At 43.8% G+C, this 20,301-nt stretch overlaps 2 protein-coding genes across 4 annotated transcripts in view; one reads left to right on the plus strand and one right to left on the minus strand.

The window, feature by feature from the left end:
* The window catches only part of GNPAT (glyceronephosphate O-acyltransferase), a 46,902-nt gene extending 41,441 nt beyond the window's left edge, over positions 1 to 5,461 (minus strand). For both annotated transcript variants that reach the window (XM_075924704.2, XM_075924703.2), the window contains exon 1: positions 5,267 to 5,461. In XM_075924704.2, coding sequence (XP_075780819.1) covers positions 5,267 to 5,311 — 45 coding nt within the window. In that variant the 5' untranslated portion in view covers positions 5,312 to 5,461. The remainder of the gene's footprint in view (positions 1 to 5,266) is intronic.
* A 17-nt stretch (positions 5,462 to 5,478) lies between these two features.
* Positions 5,479 to 20,110, plus strand: FSAF1 (40S small subunit processome assembly factor 1). 2 transcript variants are annotated; one of them, XM_014573036.4, is made up of 7 exons: positions 5,479 to 5,683; positions 7,406 to 7,764; positions 12,799 to 12,855; positions 13,814 to 13,909; positions 14,520 to 14,606; positions 15,593 to 15,645; positions 17,530 to 20,110. In XM_014573036.4, the coding sequence occupies exons 1-7, from the start codon at positions 5,479 to 5,481 to the stop codon at positions 17,657 to 17,659; spliced, it is 987 nt and encodes a 328-aa protein (XP_014428522.3). In that variant the 3' UTR covers positions 17,660 to 20,110. The 2 variants fall into 2 exon arrangements, with proteins under 2 accessions (XP_014428522.3, XP_006122053.2); XM_006121991.5 differs by having other exon boundaries at positions 5,586 to 5,683; positions 7,401 to 7,764.
* Positions 20,111 to 20,301: the final 191 nt, after the last annotated feature.

Consider the following 20,301-nt stretch of genomic DNA (forward strand, 5'->3'; position numbering starts at 1 on the left):
TAGTCCCGTGGCTAAATGTAGTGCCTTGCATGGTGTCGAGTATCAGAGGGGAGACTAACATGGCTACCCCTCTGATAATTTGGTCTTCTGATTTTTAAGCCACTCATGATTTTTTGGACATTTGATTCATGAGATTTGAATGCATGGATCTGAAAATATTGCAATATGAGAACATAAGAATGGTCCATACTGGTCCATGTAGCCCAGGGATGGGCAAGAGAGCCTCTGTGGGCCGGATCTAGCCCGCCAAGCGGGTTGATATGGCCTGCGGACACCCTGCCACTCCCTCACCCTCATGCCAATCCAGACCTGGGGATGGGGAAAACACACAAAGTCTCCTCTCCCTGCCAAGAGCATATGGCGCCTAGAAAGTACCGTCAACTGTTCAGAACAGCTGGCGGTTCTCTCTAGGCCCAGGCAGCAGGGTGGCAAAGACTTCACACTTTCACCCAGGCCCCAGGCCAAACAGGGTGTGTGGGCAGGGTAGCATGGAAGTGTCCTGGCCCCACTCCTTCTGCCCGGGGTCCTGCCCCTTTTGGGGTGGCCTGGGGCCACTTAGAAATTTGTGAAGTGCCCCCCCCTTCTAAACTTATTGCCCATCCCTGATAGTCCTGGGGGAATTCTGCAACTGTTGCATTTGGAGCCATGGTAAAATATGGCAGAATTCTGCCACAACTGATCCGTAGCCAGTCCCTCAAGCTTTGGAGAAAATTAACAGAACAGTGCAATTTTTAGTGCTCCATCCACCATCATCTAGTCCCTGTTTCTGGCAGCAAGATGTTTACCTGTTCCTAAAGCATGGGGCTGCATCCCTGTCCATCTTGGTTAACAGCCATTGAATGACCTACCCTCCATGAAGTTATCAGATTCTTTTGTGAATCCAGTTAGTTTTAGTCTTCACAACATCCCCTGGCAGTGAGCTGACTGTGTGTTGTGTGAAGAAGTACTTCCTTATGTTTGTTTTAAACCTGTTGCCTATTAATTTCACTGGGTAACCCCTAGTTCTTGTGTGAGGGAGTAGTTAACACTAACCTGCTCACTTTCTCCACGCCATTCATGATTTTATAGATCTGTATCATGTCCTCCCCTTAGTGATATATTTTCTACATTGAACAGATCCAGTTTTTTTAACTTCTACCCATGCTGGAGCTGTTTCGCCCCCTAATCAGGAAGTAAGAATGGTGTTACAAGGAGGTTTCCTGGGCACTTTTTACAATCCCTCATTTACCATTGAGGATGTCCCTGTGAAGTAAGAGGAAATCAGACAAGAAACCTCCATTTCAGTGACAAGAAATCAGGACAAAAGGGTGACTGGCAGGGTACTCAAAGGGATAGAAAGAGGAGGAAGGAACCCTGCAGTGAGTCAGAACAGTAAAGGAGTCAAGAGGCCAACAACTGATCCGAAAAAGGAAAGGGAGAACAGAGATGTTAAGGCTTGAACACGAACGGATTGGGAAAACAGAAGAAGCAGGTTGCAGTGTAGGGCAAAGGAAGTGGGCAGGTGATGCACTGGTAACAAGAGAAGCTGAAGTAAGTGACTGTTTGGAAAAATGGAGATCCAGACCTGAAGGTCTAAAAAGAAGGTGCAAAGAGAGAGAAGGCTAAATAGAGGGCAGAAAAGATGTCATCTTGGAAACTGAAATCACTGAGAATGAGGGTGGTCATCTGAAGAAGTGGGCTGTGCCCACGAAAGCTCATGATACCATCTACATATTTTGTTAGTCTATAAAGTGCTACCAGACCAGTTTTTGTGTTTTCAAGTTTATCCTGTACAGTCTAACTCAGCTACCCCCTGGAGCTACAGCATGAAGGTGAGAGTCCCTCTCTCTCTGTCCCAATGTAGAGCTCTACTGGTAATAGTGGGATTCCACATGGTCATAAGAGTACATGGATCAAGTTACAGTCATCACAGATTCAAGAAGCCATTCTGCTTTAAGGCTGAGTTCTAATCTCCTTTCTAGATTCCACACATCTCTCAGCTGTCCCTACATTTCTCAAACAAATTCCTGTCAGTCTGACGTTTATGATTCTGTATGTAGAAAGGAAGATAAGAGTAGATCAGGGCTACTCAACTTTGGAAGCCCCAGGGGCCACAATAATCCTCACAGCACATGCCAAGGGCTGCAACTTCAGCATGGTTGCATATATATGCAAATAGTTTATTTCACACTGACGGGCATGAATACAAAGATTAAGTCAAGACTACACAACACAGAGACCCCATTTAAGTCGGTTCTGCTAATATTAATAAAATGCAATATTTACCCGATTTCCACTCATACTGCCCACCCCTGACATATTTCCACCCATATTGCCCACCCCACGATAGCACTTTTAATAAGCAACGACAGTCCAGGAATTTAAATGCTAAAATGCATATCAACAGAAAACCATTATATTGATTACAGGCAGTCCCCGAGTTACACGGATCCGACTTATGTCGGATCCGCAGTTACGAATGGGGCTTTTCTCGCCCCGGAGGACTGAAGCGGCGGGACGCCCAGATGTGCTGCAGTCCCGCTGCCCCCGTCCTCTGGGGCGAGAAAAGCTGCTCCACGTCTCCCTAGTCTGCTGGGGGGAGGAGCCCCCCCAGCAGACCAGAGAGACGCGGAGCAAAGCTGTCCCGCTGAGGGCTGTCCCGCTGAGGGCATGCTCCACGGCTTTGCTCCCCGTCTCCCTGGTCAGCAGACCAGGGAGACGGAGCAAAGCCGTGGAGGACGCGGGCGGTCCCGCCACCCTCCCTGGTCTGCTGGGGGGGAGGGTGCAGCAGTGCCCCCCCTCACCGCCCCAATTTCACCCCCCCCCCCCACTGCCCCAGCAGACCAGACTTTTCTTGCCTACGCCTGGGGTAGAGCAGCTGGGGCGCTGCCGGGTTGTTCCAGTAGCACTGAGGAGCGGCGCTACTGGAGCAACCCAGCAGCACCCGAGCTGCTCTGCCCCAGGCGTCCCCAAGTCAGCCGCTGCTAAAACTGACCAGGGGCTGACTACAGGAAGCCGGAGACAGAGTTGCTCTGCCCCGGGCTTCCTGGAATCAGCCGCTGATCAGTTTCAGCAGCAGCTGACTTGGGGACTCCTGGGTTTCTTAAGTTGAATCCGTATGTAAGTCAGAACTGGCGTCCAGATTCAGCCGCTGTTTAAACTGATCAGTTTCAGCAGCGGCTGATGCCAGTTCCGACTTACATACAGATTAAACTTAAGAACAAACCTACAGTCCCTACCTTGTACGTAATCCGGGGACTGCCTGTACTTTTTTGCTTTGGCTCCCACCCGCGGGCCACATGTCGAACCCCACGTAAACCCAAACCTCACCGCGGGCCGCAAACGAACGGGCCGCTGTGGCCCACAGGCCGTGTGTTGAGTAGCCCTGGAGTAGATTTTTAAAACGCTGAACCAATTTTACTCCATTATTTAAATGGAGAACGGCTGCCCACATATTTTAAATAATACAAAATTGCATTAAGTAACTAAAAAATTGGCTGATGCTAGAAGTGTCAAACTACGCTTGTTTTAGAGAGTCCTCACTAGGAAAGGGGCAACAAAACAGTTTTACAGTAAAAAAATGCTGAAGCTGGGAATTTTGCACATGTATTTTTGTAAATGCACTGGAGAAGCATGGCAGATTCTGCAGTTAAAGTTAATACCGCTGAACTGATTCACTTAGAAACACTCTGATACTGGTATCTTACTATACAGGCACAAGGTGTTTAAAGCGTTCTGGGCCAGATCCAAAGCCCAGTGAAATCAATGAGAGTCTTTCAGTGGGCGTGAATTAGATGCATTGAAAACAAAGACATCTTTAATGTAGTCTTGGTGCTTTCCCTCCTCCCCCATTCTCCTTCAAATAGGAAGGATTATATGCAAAGACTAGCATTATTGTAATATTAAAGATTTGAGAAATCAACTGCTCAAGAGTTAAGACATTGCAAAAGATAGAGTTGCATTCATAATATTTTCACAAATTACAGTACTGCTTAAATAAACTGTAATACTTTAGATTTTTGCAACAGAAACTTTTTTGGTATTAGGGAATTTGTTTAACATTTTTTTTCCAACTACTGTACATTTTTTTAAATAATTTAGATGAAAATAAGTCTCCTGTAAAAGGGAGAGAACTCAAATAAGTAACCACCTTCAGATTTAAACACATACAAGTAACGTAGTTGATGTCTTCAGGACACAATCCATACAGCAAAACCAGAAATTTGGTTAACAGTAGGGTTCTAAAAATCCCATTTATTTAGTTAACTAGTTAAAGAGTAAGTTTAACTGGTTAAACAGGGACAGGAGGTCTGGAGCAGTCCCCTGCCATGGCCAGGGCTATTCCAGCCCACATAGGTCCTTCAGTGTGTGGGTAGCTTCAGTGGCTCCCAGGTAACCAGTTATCTGTTAATATTCCTAGTTAACAGGAATGTAATGACAATAAATTAGTGCTGTTTATTGTCAATTTAAACAGTAACCATATTTGCAAATCCTTCCCTTGTTTGGACCTACTTTCTTCCATTTCTAAGTAATTCCAACTAGTGGGACAGATGAATCTACAAATAACACATTGCTATCATCACACCAGCACCACATCTTGTATTTTATAATTACAGTATGCACTTATTAATTATGCAGGTTATTAATTGTAAGATGCTAGAATTACATTTTATGGGGTTTTTTTTTTACTAGACACATTTCCTATTCTGTCTGGGAACCTGCGGCAGGCAGAAAAACCCACAGTGATTTAACAGGGGTAGTGATGGTGGTGGGGAAGATTCCAACCAATCCTGAATGAGAGACTCAAACCAGAATGAGAAAGTAGAAGTCTCACGCTTCACAGCAAGATCCCTGGGCTTTCTTTTGGAGGGGGGGGGGGCAGAGAGGGGGACTAATGTCCTGCCTCAAAAAACTCCTCGCCCCTTTCCCTACTGGAGACCAAAATCCTGCCCCCTCCAGGTCAGAAAGCGGGCTAACACGAAGTGTGCGCGGTGGCTGTGACCAGCTGTCCATGGGGCACCGGCTGCGCACTGCAGGCTGGCGGGTGGCAAAGCGCGCGGGGCTAACAGGCCGTCAGCAGCCAAACGGCCGTTGCGCTCCGTCGTTAGGGTTCAGAGTGAACAGCAGCGAACGGGCCCCCTCGCCTGCGGTCTCCGGCGCAGCTCGTCTGGCCCCGCCCCGCCCTACGGCGCCCCCTTGTGTTCCCGGGGGGGGGGAATAACCCGACATCCGCCCGGCGACGCTCCGGAGCCGGGCTGAGGGGGCGGCCCGTGCCCCCGGCACCTACCGAGTACATAGGGGGCCCGAGCCGGGAGCGCCCCGCCGCCGCCATCCTCCCCGCGCTGCCGCCGGGCTGAGCCCGCCCCGCCTTATCGGCCTCCGTCTCCACCTAGAGCGCCCATTCCCCCGCCCGCCTCGCTCTGCCTGGCGGGCGGTTCTGAGTGGGGGGAGGGAGAAACGAGCCGTGCGCGCCGCCATATTGGCGGCGACGGCGGCCGCATGTGGCCAAAGCCGGGCGAGCGTTCGTTCGTGCTGCGGGTGGGGTCGGGGGAGAACGTGGCCCTGGGGATGCCGCGGAGCCCGGGTGGGCGCGAGCAGCAGCAGCAGCAGCAGCAGGAGCAGCAGCAGCAGGAGGAGGAGGAGAAGGAGAAAGTCGCGCGCTGCTGCCAGCTGGACGCGGTGCTCAGCTCCCTGTATGATCTCGGTGGGTGAGAGCGCGAGCCGCGTACAGACTGGGGCCCTGGTGGGAGCGGCAGTGCAGCTCCTGCAGTTTCAGTGATCCCAGAAAGTTGGTCTGTAAACCCTCCCACCCGAGAGACCCCCAATCTCCGTAGACTTCTCCAGAGCAGTGTCCAGGTAGCAGTCGATTCGTCCCCGTCCGTACCAGATCAGGAGCCCAGTCTCTCCTCTGGTTGTACATTTCATGGATTCCTTCAAATGGCTCTGTTACTGTCCCCCCACTCTCCCTTTTATTTACTTAGCAATTAGCTTTTACTAGGCTAGCCGTCTTTTACTGTCTTTTTAGGTGTGCCACCCACAGTCAACTGTGGTATATACACACCTTATGGTCACTTGTGCAAGTAAACCTCTGTGTTCAATGGCTATGCCAGTGGCTCTCAATCTTCCAGACTACTATTCTCCTTTCAGGGATCTGATTTGTCGCTAGTTTCACCTTGCTTAAATTCATGAAATGAGACACACAAAAACAAAAGGGTCACAGCACGCCATTACTGAAATATTGCTTCCTTTCTCATTTTTACCAGATAATTATAAAGTAAATCATCTGGAATTTAAATGTTGTACTTACATTTCAGTGTCTAGTATCTACAACAATATAAACAAATCAAATTTTAGTACTGATTAGGGATGTAAGCGACTACTGTACCTGATATGCATATGCGGGCAGGGAGCAGGAGCCAGTGCTGGGAGGAGCTGGCTTAAAAGCCGTTTTCCCCCCAGCATCATCTCCGTGGGGACGGGGAGGCAGAGGCTATTGGGGAACCGGGTGCAAGCTGGGTATCAGCTGATTCCCTTCTGCACATGGTCCCAGATACTGTGCCTCTGCTTTTTAAATGTATTAAGTGCTTGGCAGCTCTTAATACATTTAAAAGGCAGAGCTGCAGCAGGGTTAGCTCCTGGGGCCAGGAGCTAAATCCACTGTGGCTCTGCAGTTTCTCCCCTTATTGACTAATTGAGTACAGGCCATCTTCCCTGTGGGTCCAAGATGCATTCCAAAAAACTTGGACTTTTAGCGAAACAACTGAAAGTGGGGATTTCCCCCCCCACAGCTGACTTCCATTTGTGCAAATGAGGGGGGGGGGGGGGGTTGTGCAACATAAGAACAAGGAATGGGAGGACTTATAACGTATCCATTCCTACAGTCAACAACTACTTCAGTGCAGAATGGATTTATACTGGGAGACTTATAGCAATGGAAATTCCATCAACTACTCAATTAGCTGATTAAACACAATTTAATATCCCTAATACTGTTGTCACTAGTGGTTTTTATGTAATTAGGCAAATATCTAGATTAATTGTTGTGACCCCTTGGAAGATCAATGCATACCCCTGATTGAGAACCCGTGGGCTATAAGAACATAAGAATGGCCGTACTGGGTCAGGCCAAAGGTCCATCTAGCCCAGTAGCCTGTCTGCCGACAGTGGCCAGCACCAGGTGCCCCGGAGGACAATGATCAAGCGATTTGTCTCGTGCCATCCATCTCCAGCCTCTGATAAACAGAGGCCAGGGACACCATTCCTACCCCCTGGCTAATAGCCTTTTATGGACCTAACCCTCCACGAATTTATCTAAACAAAAGAGTGTGAAAGGTTCTGCAGGGAAAACAGACATTAAATATTTTATGGTCTGATTACTGGATACATGAGATAAGAAAGCTGCAATATTGTTTCTTTTGAAGCACAGGAGAAGAACCATTTGTTAAAAATGATAAGAAAAAGATCCAAAAGAAAAACATGGAGAACAAGTTGGAGTTGGAACCCACCAGAGCTGTAATGGAAGACAATGCTGCGTGTCCTGATTCAGCAGTTCCAGGCAAAAGGAAAAGTCAAAGTGCTTCCAGTTTCTTTGAAAAACTGAAAAATGAAATGCATCATGACTCTGTTAATTCAAAAGGGTTCACCCCAGAATCCAGCAATCCTAATGTTGTGACACCCAAAACTATGCAACAGGGAAAGACATCAGAGGTGGAAGTTGTGATATTTCATGGTCGGAGTAAAAAAAAGAAACCTAAAGTGGAACTCACTCAGGACAATGTTTCAAAGGTAATGAAGGTCATTCATTCAAATCAAAGGAAATGGGCTCTGAGATGGTACAGAGCATTCTCTCTTTCATTTAGTTGGCTGTCTGGGTCTTGTTCACATGCTCAAGGTGGAGCCATATGTAGAGCCAGGAGGGCATTTTCCTTCCTCTGCACCACGAGGTTTGGGTCACTTGGTTAATCTAGGTACATCTCACTTAATCAATTTCCTGCCATGGTTTCAGTGGTTGGGCTTAGTGTGTGGGTGCAGGGTGATGATGGACTCAGAGATGATCTGGTGGTCCCTTTTGGCATTGCACAACTTTCTGAAGTTTTGAAACAACAGACTATACTAGACTAAAATCCATCCCTGTCAAACTCCATTGACATAAAACTAGATGTACATAATGTTTTTTGACAGAAAAAAAGCCAATATTTGTAGACTGTTTTGTCCATTATTTAAATTATAATAATAAAGTAAGCTAGCCTTTTTTTCTTGCACATTGCCAACAGAGTGGCTGCTCTTAAAATGCCACAGGTTGGCTATTTGTGCCTCTAATACTTTATAAACACAATTCTTTACAAATGTAAGATTTTTATCCATATTTGCTTTGACATTCATATATATGTCATTTCAGTTACCGCAGTTAAACCTATTAAAGAGTTGTTTCAATGGAAGATGCCTTATGCTTAAGATTTTCATAGCCCACCTACAAGACTTCAGTGTCTAGTTTTAAAAGAAATTGGGCATTCAAATGCCTTAGCTCTGAAAATACCACCATAGAAGTGCAAGATATTATTAATTAGTCTGTCTGGGCAGTGACTTTATATTGTAGTTTGTCATTGTGAAATCATCAGACACTCGCTCTCTCTTCACCAAGTGTATGTTTTAGTTATATGTGGGGAAAAAATGGTTACATCTAAAGCCCCATTTCTGCAAATGTATGTTTAACTATGAATTTCAAATGGGTCAGTTCAGAGTGGTAAAGTGTGTGTTTGTAGTGTTAATGTCCAGTATCCCAGTTTAAGGGAGATGTTTAAACAGGTTTATTTAAAATTATAATGCTGTTGGAACATTTCAGGCTCTTTGCACAGCCTGACAATGTTTACAACGAAAATGAAAACAATAATCAATGTATAGGACTGCCAATACTACAAAAAAAACAGGTCTGCCAAATGATAGATAAAACAATGAGTCCTATCGCTTGTATTCCCAGCCCACTTGTAAAAGCTTCACTCGTGCTATTTGTATAGTGCCTTGTTCAGTGGAAATGTTTGTTGCTTCAGGTCAAAAGTAAAGCTTTGCATAGTCTTCAACAAGCACCGGCAAAGATGTGTCTCGTGTCCTAGAGACAGACAAAAGTTTGCCTCTCAGACACTATGTACACATTTTGTCATCACTGAGCCACTAGCTGGCTCTGCTCTGATCTTGTGAGCTGGCATCGAAATGGCACCCATAAGAATTCTTCCACTTCTCTGGCATCACAATCTTGTACAGTCAATGCTGTGATTGCTCATATACAAGTTTGGAGAAACAACTCAGGGAATTAGGGATAAGGTAATGGAGGCTTTTAGGCTTTGGGCTCAATACCTAAAAGATTTAAGATGTGTCTGGTGGTCTCAGTCCATTTCTTAATGAGTGTTCAGATCCCAAAATCACCATCATAACTGGCTGTAAGTGGCCCACTTCTTGGCAGCTTAAGCATAGACAAGGAACCAAAATACCTCCCACACCTTGAAGAGGGTCCCTTCAGTTTCTGTCAATTGCAGAGTTTTTATAACTGAGATAGCTTGTCTGTTTCAAACATTAGTGTTTATTGTTTAATCTCTAAGGTCCTGATGCAAAAATAAGTTTTGCTTGGGTAGACCCTGTGCCCACACTTCATTGCCTCTAGCAGGGCTCTGTGCAAGTCCAGGGTTCTGCTGAGGTGGAGCTCATTGCAGGATTGGGACCTTAGTCACTAACAGCTATTTAGAGCTGCAAACCATTGTCCATTTTATGATGGGTTCTGCTGTTCATCCCTCTATTTTTAGGAAGCTCTTTAAGGTGTTGTCTCCCTCCCACACTCTTCTCCCTCTTAGTGTTTGTGGTTTGTCTCTTATGGGAGGTTTTGGCAAATAGTATGTTACAGAGCAATCAGATGGTTGATTTGTAAAGTCGCGTATCTAAATTTTTTCAAAGTTTACGGGGATTTGGGTTTGATGTGTTGAGTTAACTTGATAAAGAGGGGAGCTGTGACATGAAATTCAGGTTTGATACAAAAGGGGGTTGAATTCAGTGTTGTAGTTCAGATTCAGTTCTTATTTGAATACCTATCTGGTGTTCTGATTTCCTCTGGGGAGAAAGTGGGCAGGAGAAGAATGCTTCTGCATAGAGATAGTAAAAGTTGAGTGGACACAACAGTAAAATGGTCTGAATTTTCCAATCCAGAATGCTGCCATAGTGCATCTGCTTGCCTAAGAGTTGCTGAACATTAGCCTAGAGAGGTTCTGCGGCTTGGTATGAGACTGCTCAATGATTGCCAAACTCAAGAATAAAAAAAAAAACCAAACCCTGAAATAACTCCATGAGATTTATTATCAATGTGAAATGCACAGATAAACTTTCAGGGTCTCATATGAATGCAGTACACATGTTTGCAAGTGGCATTGGCTCCTAAAAAGAGTATAAATCTTACTTGAAAATAGCCTGCGTAGAGGTAGTTGTTGCCCTCTTCTCAGTTTATCAATTCATGCTGCATCATACCCTGCCATGTCATTTCCTTCCTCCAGCAACTGCACTATCACAAAGTTTTGGGATTTTTAATTAAGTTCCCTGCCTAACTTGTTTCCACTCCATGCATCTGTCAAAGTGGGATCCAGCCCACAAAAGTTTATGCCCAAATAAATTTGCTAGTCTTTAAGGTGCCACAGGACTCTTCATTGTTTTTGCTGTAACAGACTAACACGGCCACCTCTCTGAAGCATGGTTAAGTCTTCAATTGTAGAACCTCAGGCAAGACAGCCTTTCTGGTTACAACTGAGGCACCGAGGCAGATAATGTGGAAAAGTTTGCATTGCTTCTGCTGGGCCAGTTCTTTCAATAAACCAAGTCATTCACTTTCCAGACCTGTTCACCCAAACTCCTTTCACAAGCCTAAACTTTACCTTTTGAGAGAAACAAAATCATACAAAGCTGAGCAGATATAGAGCTCTGAAGTGATCTAAGCTGTGTGTGTGTGAGTTGCTTATCAAAAAAGATGTAGTTTCTAGTGTTCTCATTCTGGGAATTGATAGATTTTTTTTTTAAATACTCCTTTTAAGGTAGGCTCCATTTTGGGCCTGCCATTGTTGACACTGCTCCAGCTTTAAGATTTTTCTCTTGTTTCTATCATTTAAGATGGATATATACTTTTAAGATATTTGTTTGTGCATACAACTATAGACTGAGCATTGTCAGGCAGATACTGGTACCACTGTTCTCTTGAGGGATACACAGTTTTTCCATGGCTGACTTACAATTTGTTTTGACCATTCTGCGTGTCCCATATTTAATGTGTGAAATGAGTGATTTAAAGTGAAGATCCTCTTAATCTTTCTTGGTGATCGTAATAAAAGTACGGAAGGTGAAGATGTGGGGTTTTTTTCTTTCTGTCAAACTGCAAATTAAATTTGAACTTTTAAAGGAAGTCTGCATTGCAGTTTTTATGTGTACAGGCAGTCCCCGGGTTACGTACAAGATAGGAACTGTAGGTTTGTTCTTAAGTTGAATCTGTATGTAAGTCGGAACTGGCGTCCAGATTCAGCCTCTGCTGAAACTGATCAGTTTCAACAGCGGCTGAATCTGGATGCCAGTTCTGACTTACATACAGATTCAACTTAAGAACCCCAGGCTCCGCGGCTTTGCTCTGCTTTGCTCCCCGTTCCCCTCTTTGCTTTGCTTCCTCTCCCTGGTCTGCTGGAGACCAGGGAGAGGGAGGGCCCCGTTCGTAACTGCGGATCCGACATAAGTCGGATCCGCGTAACTCGGGGACTGCCTGTAATGTGGTGTATGTATTTTTTGAAGTGTGAGTACTTATGTCATACTAATATCCACACAAGATGAATATAGAACATTCTTTTAAAACTAGCCAATAGCCCGTCATAAAAATGGGATTTTCGGGTCTCTCCTTCATGTCCATCTCTCTCTCCTCCTCCCCCCCCCAGCTCTCCTCCGCCTCCTGCCTCTCTCTCCATCTCTCTTTCTCTTCTCCCCCTCATGCCTCTCACTCAGGGGACCGCGGAGCCCACACAGCTGTTTGGGCTCCGGGCTCCCCATGCAGGGGCAAGCTGCGCAAACGGCTGTTTGGGCTCCACACTCCCCATGCATCACGGGGACTGCGGAGCCTAAACGGCCTCTTGCGCTGCTTGTTCCAACGCGTGGCGGCCCAGCTGAGCGGTGCAGAACTTAGCTGAGCGCCATGGCGGGAGGGGAAGGGAGGCGGGGCAGTGACGTCACTGCCCCACCCCCCTTCCCCTCCCGCCATGGCGCTCAGCTGAGTTCTGAGCCGCTCAGCCGGGCTGCCGCGGGGGACCAAGCGGCGCAAGCAGCCGTTTGGGGTCTGTGGTCCCCATGCAGTATCCCCTGCCTGGGGAGCACAGACCCCAAAAGGCTGCGTACGCCGCTTGCTCCCCCGCGGTGGCCCAGCTGAGGGGCGCAGAACTCAGCCGAGCGCCACGGCGGGAGGCAACAGCACCCCCCAGAGGCAACACATAATGCTACAGCGTTACAGAGTCACAGACACTGGGCTACTATATATATGATGGCTTACATTTCTTGTATGACATTCGGAGTAGTAAAAGACTAGCAAATAGAAACACACACACAGAGGACAAAAATATGCATTTTTAGATTTCATGCTCTGGATACAATACAAAATTTTCTTACTATACGTGTATATTTTAGTCTTTTATAACAGAGACAGACATTCCTTCTGAAAGACTCTACTTTAGCATTTTATTGCTATTCAGAAAACTCTTAAATATGTTACATCACTTCTAGTTGTCCAATTTAAATGGAAACATTTTCTTTTCTTTATAGATAAAGATGGCTATTCCAGAGAAAAATGTGAATGGAGAAGAATTTAACTTAGAAAAAGTAAGTTACACTGGCTTATCTAATCACGATGAATGCTTAGTGGGTGTGGATGTGGGTGTGTCTGCATGCATGCCTGCCTGTAACTCTCCCAGGCAGGCTGGAAGAAAGTGGGAACCAATTCAGAATGTTCTTAGATAAGATTATCTTTTGCATACAGAGAATACCAGAATATTTTGTGTAAGCAGGTGTGTCATAGGACAGTTACAGCTATAGTGTAGGGTACCCTAGAAGATAGATGTACCACAGCTGTTCCATGTGCCCTTCTTTCTAATGCATTTGAACCTCTTTAATGCAGCAACCCTGGTTAGGCCAGATTAAAGATTTTGCCAGGCCAGGGAGGGCGCTGTAGGGTCTAGGCATCAGGGTGTGGGGCACTTACCTGCCACCCCACTCCTGGGGGCATGCATGGCTCTGCCCTTCCCACTGCCCCCAGGCACATGCAAGGCCCCTCCCCCCCCTTTGCTATGGGAGCCCAGAAGAAAAGCCTTGGGCAGTGGCTGTGCACACTGCTGTTCCATCAGGTGGGGGAGCAGCAGCACACAGAGCCGCTTCATCCTTCATTCCATGGATCTTCCTGGATTAGGGACACCCGGAGTATGCAGGTTTAAGAGTCTATAGCCAGTAACAAATGGTCACTGATTCACTGGGTGTGAGCATCCTATGCATCCTCTCCCTCTAGTTGTTCTTCAGTTACATTTTTTTTAACTTTAGGTTAATAATATGTCCTTACTAATTCCCCCTCTGTATGTGGACCTAGAGATTGGGTGATAGGTGGGAAAAAAAAAACAGGTAATGGTAGATGTTCCACAGTAGTACGGTACCAATTTTGATTGGCAAATCAACATGTTATAAAATAAGACTAAACATTTATTCAGTGTTCTCTAGAATGGATTTCCTTTGTGACTTGTAGTAGTGCATACCTTCTCTGAAATGGTTGCACATTTCTGTAATGTTTTAGGCCCGTCTGGAAGTACACAGGTTTGGAATCACTGCATATGAAAAGAAAGAACAACGAGTATTGGAACAAGAACGTGCCATCATGCTGGGAGCCAAGGTACAAAATTGCCCCTTTATGTTTGGAGGAGAGCAGCAAAGGAAAATTGATTTTCCCTGTTTTTCTTTATGGCATATAAGGATGGTACAAAATGTTGGGGGTTTTTTGGTCTCTTTCTAAAAAGTTTTTTTATTCACACCCCTGTTCTTGTCTACTGTGGAAGAGTCTATGGATGACTGGAATGAAAACATGATTGAAAGGGAAAATGACTTTTATTGAGACCATTAGAAATTAGTTTGTGAATTTTGTGTATGTGTTTGACCTTTACTTAATTGAAACACTGTGAGAAAAACTAAGTTAAGGCCCAAGAGAGCTTTCCATGTACATTTCTGTGTCATCCAAGAAACCACCACCAGAAAAGGAAAGAAAATAACAAGAAATAACTTTGGTTTATGGTTTGTTTGATTTTGGGAGGAGGGGATTCTTTTATTGTGGAGAGTGTGGAAATCTTTCAGACTTTCTTAATAATCCTCCCGTGTCAACTCCTCAAAAAGGACACACTATTTATTCTGTTTCCCTTTGAAGGCCTTCATGAATGCGGTGTAGAAAGGTGTAGATTTTTAGAATGTTTGAATCTTTTTGATAGATTTACTCACCTGTTTCACTGCAGCCTCCCAAAAAAGAATATTTGAACTACAAGATTTACCAACAGAAAATTAAAGAAAAGAAAACAATGAAGAAAGAAGATAATACTATGGTTTGTGTGCTATGTTTCCTATACAATATCAAAGGGCATATTGCAACTAGCCCTGTAGCTTAATGGGTTAGTGATCCAGGTTTTGTTACCAGTTCCAGTCTCTTACTACTTAGGCTGCTGCTCTGATAGGAGAATATTGTTTCAATCAGCTGCAGCCCAATAAATTATACTGTGATGTTGATGATCTTCTACAGAACATCCCGTCCTCTCAGGGGGACAGTAGCAATTACATCTTGCATCTAGTATGGGATTTGTAGAGGATTCTAATAGGAATAGAGAGCCCATCCTGTAGGACAAGGAGCGTGTATCTCATCTCCCTTCCCTCACTGCTTTTTCTCCAAGGTTTTGTGGCGGGGTTGGGAGATTGACTGAGGTTTATAATAAGTTTTACAGGAATTATATTTGTAAATTGCAAGAGGTATGGGAGAACTTCTTGGTAACTAAGTGACTATAAGTGGTGCTGCTGTTGACGCCACTCAGACACTTTTCTTTGGTCTTTTCAAACTGCTTTATCCATTTGTGAAACTGGGAAATAGATTACCTTATTAGGAAGGGAGCCTAGAATTTATTATTTCACTTACTCTTGTGAGTTATTTCCTTGACTCTTGTAGGGCTGTTGCCATCAGTGAAAATTGTTCACATGACTATGGAGGATGTAGATTTAGGACGATATATTTGGTTTCATTTCCCAGCCTTGAAGTTAACAAACTGTTGAAATCAAACCGATAGTATCACTTGCACCTTTCAAAAGAAACAGAAAGAATTTTAGTGGATTTTTACTGCAATTGCCTAATTACTTTTGGCCAGATCCTTTGCAGAGGTAAATCAGCATCACATCATCAAAGATTTGGCCTGTGATTTAAGCTATCACGAAACACTCTGCCACCTATACCCACAATATGCAGGACCCTTTATGTTGCGCATTGCTGTTTAGCCAAGAGTATCTGTTCATTTTCCACTGAAATATTCATCTTTAAATCTGTCAGGAATATAAATCTGATTCTATCAAGATAAAGAAGAAAAAGGGTCAGGAACAGAGGTGAGCCATTTTAGTGAAGTACTGATAGCAAACTTGTTTTTGCTTAAGCTTTTCTGGTGAACTGCCTGTAATTAAAAATGCATCCTTATGCCAAAAGCTGTGCATATCAAAATGGAGCGTATTTTTCATACACATTGCATAAACTCTTCATTGTGATTGTGTTTTGTCTCGAACCTTTAAAACTTGCTAATTTAGGCATTTTCAACTATACTGCTTTAGTTCTGCCCTGACTTGTCAAAAGATTTTCAAATAGTGGTTGGAAGTAAGGTGAGGCATTTATAGGGTGGAAGGCACTAGATTTCACCCTATCTTACAAAATGGCATTGTTTTTCTCCCTGAGGAAATGTTTTGCAAGATAAACTAAAAAAACCACATGACATGCTTAGAAGGCGATTGCATTTTTAATTACCATGTAATTGGTTCACTGGAACTATTCTTTCTGTATTTCTCTAAGAGCCTTTATGTTTTCTGATTTTATTTATCCAAATATCCGTGTATGGTTAGGGTGACCGTATTTCCCCAAACTGAATACGAGACACCTGGCAAAATTACTCGTATTTGAGCGAGTTCAACGGCAACCAGTCATTCAAATGAACATCAAGCTGACTGAGACCCCATTTAAAAGAAATACTGTATACTTGGATTCTTTTTTCTTGTCTTTAAGGTTCACACAAGAAGGGGTAACACAGAATCCCATACCTGTCCACATGGGAAGGGGTGACACACACACTCCCCTACACCTTTCTCATGGGGGGTGGGGGGGAACCCGACCAATTGACCCTCCTCTCTCTGCCCAGTGCTCTCCACCCTGAATCCCTGGCTACTCCCCCAGGGTAGACCCACCTCTCCTGTTACCTGGCACCACATTTTCCTGAGGCAACATGTCACGGGGGATGCCGGGTCACAGGCCTCTCTCCTCCAATTTCTGCCAGAGTTCACATTAGAATGTGGCCAACAGCAGCCTTTCTGTAGGGACAGGAGCTGCTACAGCTGTAGGGGAGGAGAGGAAGGGGAGAGATGATTTGGCCTGTGTCTCTGCAGAACTCATCTCTTCTCCCTTTCAACTCCCCCCAGCACTCCTGTGTAGCTGGAAGCAGCTTGTCCCTTCCTGCCCACACAGTGTCAAAAGGCAACTAACACCTCCAGGCTGCTGCTGGCCATGGACATAAGTCAGTCACCTCCTGATCCCCTGCATAGGCAGGAAGGGGTTAAGCCCTGAGATTGCATCATGAATCCGTGCCTAAGGGGATCCCACCCCGCACTCACTGCTGGTGTGTGGATAGCAAGCAGGGATCTGGCCAGCACTGATGCATATGGGGACAATTTAACCATTTTAAAGAAAAGATTGGGATACCTGCCAAAGGGCGTAAATAAGGGACTAACCCTATATATGGTTAGTTAATAAAAATCAAAAGTTAATCATGGGCATAAATGTTCGTAGGATTGGGCTATATATTTGTAAAACTTTTCAAAATGTATATTCATGTCAACTAGGGCTATAAAGTAGGGAAGAAGTATGTGAAAATGGCTACTTATGAGCTAAATGAAATCATGTACTCCTAATATTTTCCTTTTTTTATATATATTGTTTTGGGGGGGGTTGATTTAAAGTTATTACTAACTTTACAGAAGGGCTAAACTTCTAATTTTAGTTTTGTTTGGAATGTGTCAGTTTACAGTTTGTATTTATTTAATGTATTAGATTCAGTGGCCTGTAGCTAAGACTCTATATTAATAAACTTAAAACTACTATTACTGTGTAATTACAGGCAATGAAATGGGTGTCTTTTCAGCTTAAGTGTAGCATTTGTTTTGCAGATATTTTGGATGCTTTGGATGACTTCTCTTTATCCTAATTTTTTTTAATTTGTTTTTTAAACCTAGGAAAGCCAAAAAGAAAAAATCAGCAGCTAGTATTTTGCCAACAGGACAGGTTGGAAAATTTACAAATGGGACCTTGATTCTTAGAGGTTATGACATAAAGAAAATTAAATCCTCAAAAGTGGTTAAATGAAGTTATTAGACTGTATCAAGACAGAAAATGAAAATGAGCTAAAATTAATTTCCTAATTAAAAAATGTCTACCTACCCATGGTTTTTTCCCCTGTGTTTTAATACCTGTCACAATACCTTGGTGGTGTTTTTGGGAGGATTTGCGGGGGGGAGCGGCGGGCTTATTTGTTTTTTACCTAGTTTCTACTGTGAGGAGAACACAAAGTGCATTGTTACACAATAAATTCAGAGTAAGAAAAAATAAGGTTTTTTTTTCCTAATGAGTAACCTAATTGAAGTATTATTTTCACTGGCTAACAAAGGTGTTGTACTTTAGTAGTCTGAGAGAGGTTTAACGGATTATATTTGTAAAATCCTGTTGAAACAGGAGTTTAATAAAACATATTTTTAGCAGTGGATTATCTTGTTTTCTGATGTAAATATGATTTAAAAGGCTAAAATGTACAGTTAAACCTCACTTACCTGAACGTGGCTTATCATTATGGATACAATTTTGTCACATTAAAATTAAGCAAAAGTCACAGAACATTCATGGGAAAACTGTAGAAAGTAAGGGTACAGTCACAACACGGCTGAAGTTAGGGAGTTCTATTAACTTCTGATCAACTCATATCCTTAAAGATAATAAATAGTAATTTGTAAGGCATGTTCTGAATATCCCGTTATTGTAGTTGAAGTGTTAGCAACAGAGTGAGTGTTTCCATTGAAATCAGCAGCTGACAGCAGGTAGCACCTTTCAGAAACGCATTTTTAGGAGCTGAGAATTTCTTGGTGTTGTCTCACCACACAAGTGAATTCTATTTGTCTGGGTGGTTTTTTAACTAAGGCAAAAAAAGTTTAGCTGTGAGCATGAGGCCAGCGAGGAAACAGCCTTAGCTTTCCCATTTAAGTGCAAACATCTAAAGAATGTTATTTTTGTTTTTTAAGCAGCTCTGGCACTGAAACACAACCGTAGGTGGGCAACTGCAGTGTAGCAGGGAGATTGGACTCCATAATGAGGGCTGACTTCTGAATATCCTGGTAACTGAGCGAAGGCCCTGCCAATTGTCCTGACATTTCGGAAAGCACGCTTCTATGTGCACAATTCTAGGGATGGATTAAGGCATTTTTGCAATCTGCCAATCCACACCCTTCAGCCCACTTCTTCTCTGCTCTACCTTTGAGTTAAGTTTCCTCAAGCTTTTGTCCTTGACTTCAGTTGCCTAGATCCCCCTGAACTTTATGGGTGCTTAGACCCTAATGAGCTTAGGAAGCTTATTGGGGTGGAGCCATCTTAAAAGCTATGCAGGAACAAAGCTTTAGTCAAATTAGAGCTCTTAGGCTGTGTCTACACTGGGCCACTTATTCCAGAAAAGCAGCCGCTTTTCCGGAATAACTTGCCAGCTGTCTACACTGGCCGCTTGCTTTTCCGGAAGAGCAATGACGATCTACTGTAAAATTGTCAGTGTTTTCCAGAAAAACTACGCTGCTCCCATTCGGGCAAAAGTCCTTTTCCAGAAAAACTATTCCGGAAAAGGGCCAGTGTAGACAGCACAGTAGTCTTTTCCGCAAAAAAGCCCCGATTGCGAAAATGACGATCGGGGCTTTTTTCCGGAAAAGCGCGTCTATATTGGCACAGACGCTTTTCCAGAAAAAGCACTTTTTCCAGAAAAGCATCCTGCCAATGTAGACGCGCTTTTTCCGGAAATACTTATAACGGAAAACTGTTCCGTTTTAAGCATTTCCAGAAAAGGGTGCCAGTGTAGACGTAGCCTTAATGTTTGCAGAACTCAAACACCAACTCAGACACCAACCTCGTGGGATCTGTTAATGAACTGAAGAAATTCAACTTTTTTTCCTTTTATAATCCCCTTCCTCCTCCATCCAAAAACCCTAGAAAATAAAAGCATTACACTCAGGAAATGCAAAAGGCTGAACTTACAAGCCTAATTCTTCCTCTTGTAATGACTGAAAACTCTACAGCTCATATTGTCAATATAACATTTCAACGGTATCTTCTACAGTAGCTATGCTGCACACGTCATATTCTGCATTTCTGGTTAAAAATGTCATTTTAATTGCTGTTAAGTAAAAATGGTAAAACTTATGAGCAATGCCACTGAGTAAACATTTATGTGAAACTTTAACCTTCAAACTTCTTTTTGGCTTTTCTTATTGTATTTTTACACTCAATTTTACAGTTTATGTTCCTTTCTATTTTCCTCACTAGGATTTAACTTCCACTTTTTAAATAATGCCTTTTTATCTGTGTCAGCTTCTTTTACTTGGTTGTTAAGCTACAGTGGCACTTTTTTGGTTCTCTTACTGTGTTTTTTTAATTTGGGGTACATTTACATTTAAGTTGAACCTTGATTATGGTATCTTTGGAAAGTTTCCATGCAGCTTGCAGGGATTTATTTTTGTCACTGTACCTTTTAATTTCTGTTTAATTAAACCTTCTCATTTTTGTGTAGTTCCTCTTTCTGAAATTAAATGCCACAGTGTTGGGGCTGCTGGGGTGTTTCGCACCACAGGGATATTAAACTTTATTACATTATGGTCACTATTTCCAAGCGGTCCTGTTATAGTTACCCCTTGGACCAGCTCCAGTGCTCCACTTAGGACTAAATCAAGAATAGCCTCTTCCCATGTGGTTTCCAGCTG

This window comes from Pelodiscus sinensis, chromosome 3 (genome assembly GCF_052426305.1).
Source record: "Pelodiscus sinensis isolate ZL-2025 chromosome 3, ASM5242630v1, whole genome shotgun sequence".
In the NCBI taxonomy this organism is placed as follows: domain Eukaryota; kingdom Metazoa; phylum Chordata; order Testudines; family Trionychidae; genus Pelodiscus; species Pelodiscus sinensis.

Coding starts and splice junctions, on each gene's coding strand:
- FSAF1 (XM_014573036.4), top strand. CDS start 5,479: ATGTGGCCAAAGCCGGGCGAGCGTTCGTTCGTGCTGCGGGTGGGGTCG. Junction 5,684..7,405: donor CAGCTCCCTGTATGATCTCG/GTGGGTGAGAGC, acceptor TTTGAAGCACAG/GAGAAGAACCATTTGTTAAA. Junction 14,607..15,592: donor AGAAAGAAGATAATACTATG/GTTTGTGTGCTA, acceptor TAAATCTGTCAG/GAATATAAATCTGATTCTAT.